This window comes from Otolemur garnettii, unplaced genomic scaffold, assembly GCF_000181295.1.
Source record: "Otolemur garnettii isolate 467f Iridium unplaced genomic scaffold, OtoGar3 scaffold00105, whole genome shotgun sequence".
Lineage (NCBI taxonomy): Eukaryota > Metazoa > Chordata > Mammalia > Primates > Galagidae > Otolemur > Otolemur garnettii.
In genome coordinates, this window is record NW_003852500.1 from 2,710,344 (window position 1) to 2,712,963 (window position 2,620).

General features: G+C 47.9%; 1 protein-coding gene across 1 annotated transcript in view; it reads right to left on the reverse strand.

Annotated features, from left to right (window-relative positions):
• Nucleotides 1–748: 748 nt before the first annotated feature.
• Nucleotides 749–2,620, reverse strand: part of LOC111727421 (coiled-coil domain-containing protein 194) — a 4,670-nt gene continuing 2,798 nt past the window's right edge. The window contains exons 3-4 of the mRNA XM_023517161.1: nt 2,350–2,482; nt 749–1,796 (exon numbers count right to left, since the gene is read on the reverse strand). Coding sequence (XP_023372929.1) covers nt 1,616–1,796; nt 2,350–2,482 — 314 coding nt within the window. The 3' untranslated portion in view covers nt 749–1,615. The remainder of the gene's footprint in view (nt 1,797–2,349; nt 2,483–2,620) is intronic.

The window sequence follows — 2,620 nt, forward strand, 5'->3', positions numbered from 1 at the left end:
GAACCCGCCACCTTAGGTGTACGTGGCTGGTGCCTTAGCCGGTTGAGCTATAGGCGCCGAGCCCTTTTCTTTCCTTCTTTTGACAGGGTCTCACTCTGTCATCCAGGTTGGGGTGCCATGGCATCATCATAGCTCATGGCGGCCTCTAACTCCTGGGCTTAAGCTATCCTCCTACCTCAGTCTCCCAAGTAGCTGGGACTACAGGTGTGCACCACCACACCTAGCTAATTGTTTTATTTTTTGTGGAGACAGGGTCTTGCTATTGCCCAGGCTGGTGATTTTCTTAATAACATTGTCTTTTCTTTAGCTTACCTTATCGTAAGGATATAGTGTATAATAAATATAACATACAAAATATGCGTTAATTGTCTTTTTATATTATTATATTATCAAAGGCTTCTAGTCAACAGTATGCTATTGGTAGTTAAGTTTTGGCAGACTCAAAAGTTATATGTGGATTTTCAACTGTTAGAGAGTGGCCCTAACTCTGCTGTTGTTTAAGAGTCTTGAGAGAGAGAGAGAGTGCATACATGAGATAGGTAAAGCAAAATGGATAAAAAGAGAATGTTAACATTTCAGGAATCCAGGTGAAATGTATCCAGAAATTCTTTGTACTAATCTTCCAATTTTTCTGTAAGTCTGAAGCTATGCCACATATAAAGGTTATTAAATTTAGATAAAAGGTAAACATTTAAAAAGATTAAAAATTAAATATAGAAACACAAAACTAATGTGAAATTGAGCCATATGAAAATGTCAATATTTCAATTTTTTTGACCCATATAAACAGCATTTTTGTATTGTTTAACCTATAGATTTTCTTCCTTTAGTTCATACCTTTATTTCATTTTCTTGTCTAGTTGCATTGGCTAATACTTCTAGACCAATATTAAATACTTGACAGTGGACATCCTCACCTTGACCCTGATTTTGATGGCCTTTATAGAATTTATAAATTTTCTTGTTTAATCAATTAGTACAATGATTAATAGACTTCAGTGGAATACTGAACCATACCTCCATCTATTTCATGCATAAGTCCCTTTTGTTGCAGAGTACTTGTAAAACATGTTACTTTGTTCTCTATGTTAAAAATTTCATCTGAGAGTTTTGTACACTCCTCACAGAGGGAGTGGTCTGTAGTTTTCCTACTGTGTCTTCTTTGCCTGGTTTTGGTGTCAAGGATATGCCTGCTCCCTATCATGAGTCCAATCACCTGTTTTACAGACAGGGTAAACTAAGACCCAGAGAAGGAAAGTGACCTCTCCAGGTCACTCACTCCTGAGCCAGGGATGGACCCCAAGTTCCCATATGTGTGGGATGAGGGCAACACTGTTGTTAGAGGGAACTTCAAATCCTAGTTCAGGATTATCTCACTGCGTAATCAAATGGGCCTCAGTTTCCCCATCTGCAGAATAAGCACTATTTGGTCAGGGCTGAATCTCCTTCATGTACTGTTTCCGTCCAGGGCGGCTCCTGGGTCTAAAGTTGAGCTTGAGCGTTGATAGGTGTCAATGAGCATCTCACCCAGCGTGGGCACCTCCACACACATTCCCGCAGGACCTCCACAGAGTTTGTCCTCTTGGACCCAGCTCTCACTCTGCTGGGGACCAACTCACCCTCGTGCACGCCTCGCTGGCCGCCGGCAGCCCCCAGAAGGTCCGGGACGAGAGCGAGAGCCGGGACTTGGCCGGGGTTTGGACCCCGAGCGGGGGCTGGGCCGGGGTCTCGACTCTGAGCGAGGCCGAGGCCGCGGCCCTCTGCACTGGGTACCCATCTCAGCTTCCAGGTTGTTACTGCCGGGCAGGGGAGAGAGACCTGTCAGCATCTAGATCCCTGTGCCCAGAGATCCCCAGCCCTCATCCGCCTGATGGGATTCTATCCCCAGAGATCCCCATTGTCCGGGATCCTGCATCCCTTCTCCACGCAGACCATTTCCAGGACCCCACCATAGAGACTCCAGCCCCTTCCTCAGAATCTCTGCTCCTAGAACTGCCGACCTTTTCCTTAATACTCCTTTTTCCTTGCATCCTTCTTTTCCTTTCCTGGTCCCTCGCTGGGAACGCCATCTGCCCTGTCCCAAGAACCCTAGCCTTCAGAGATCCCTCATGGAGGATCCCGCCCGCAAGAAACAACACTTCCCTCACCATTCCTAAGTTCCAACTCCCGAATGCTTTTAGTTTCTCCAAAGTTTTTCACTTTTTAGTTTCTCCGAAGCCCTTCCCGCTAGGACTGGTCCGCCACGCCCCTAATTGATGATTGGACAAAAGGACAAAGCCCTGCGTAGGCATTGGCAGTGCTTCCCGCCCGCCCGTCTTCTCCCCCTCCCCGGGCCCGCCCTTTACTTACACGCGCTCGCGCAGTGCCGCCTCGCGGGCTACGCAGGCCTCGCCTTCTGTCTCCGCCGCGCTTGCGCGTCGCTGAGCCTGGTCCAGTCGCCGCGCAGATTCCGTGGCCACCGCCTCCCAGCGCGCCAGCGCTTCTGCAGGAGCAGGGGGCGGGGTCAGGCTGGAGACCCCTTGTCCCCGCGCCTCTCCGACTCCACGCACTCTCGCGTCTGAGTTAACAGTCTGCATGCTATTTGCATGCGTTGTTATATGAATTTTTTTTTTTTTTTTTT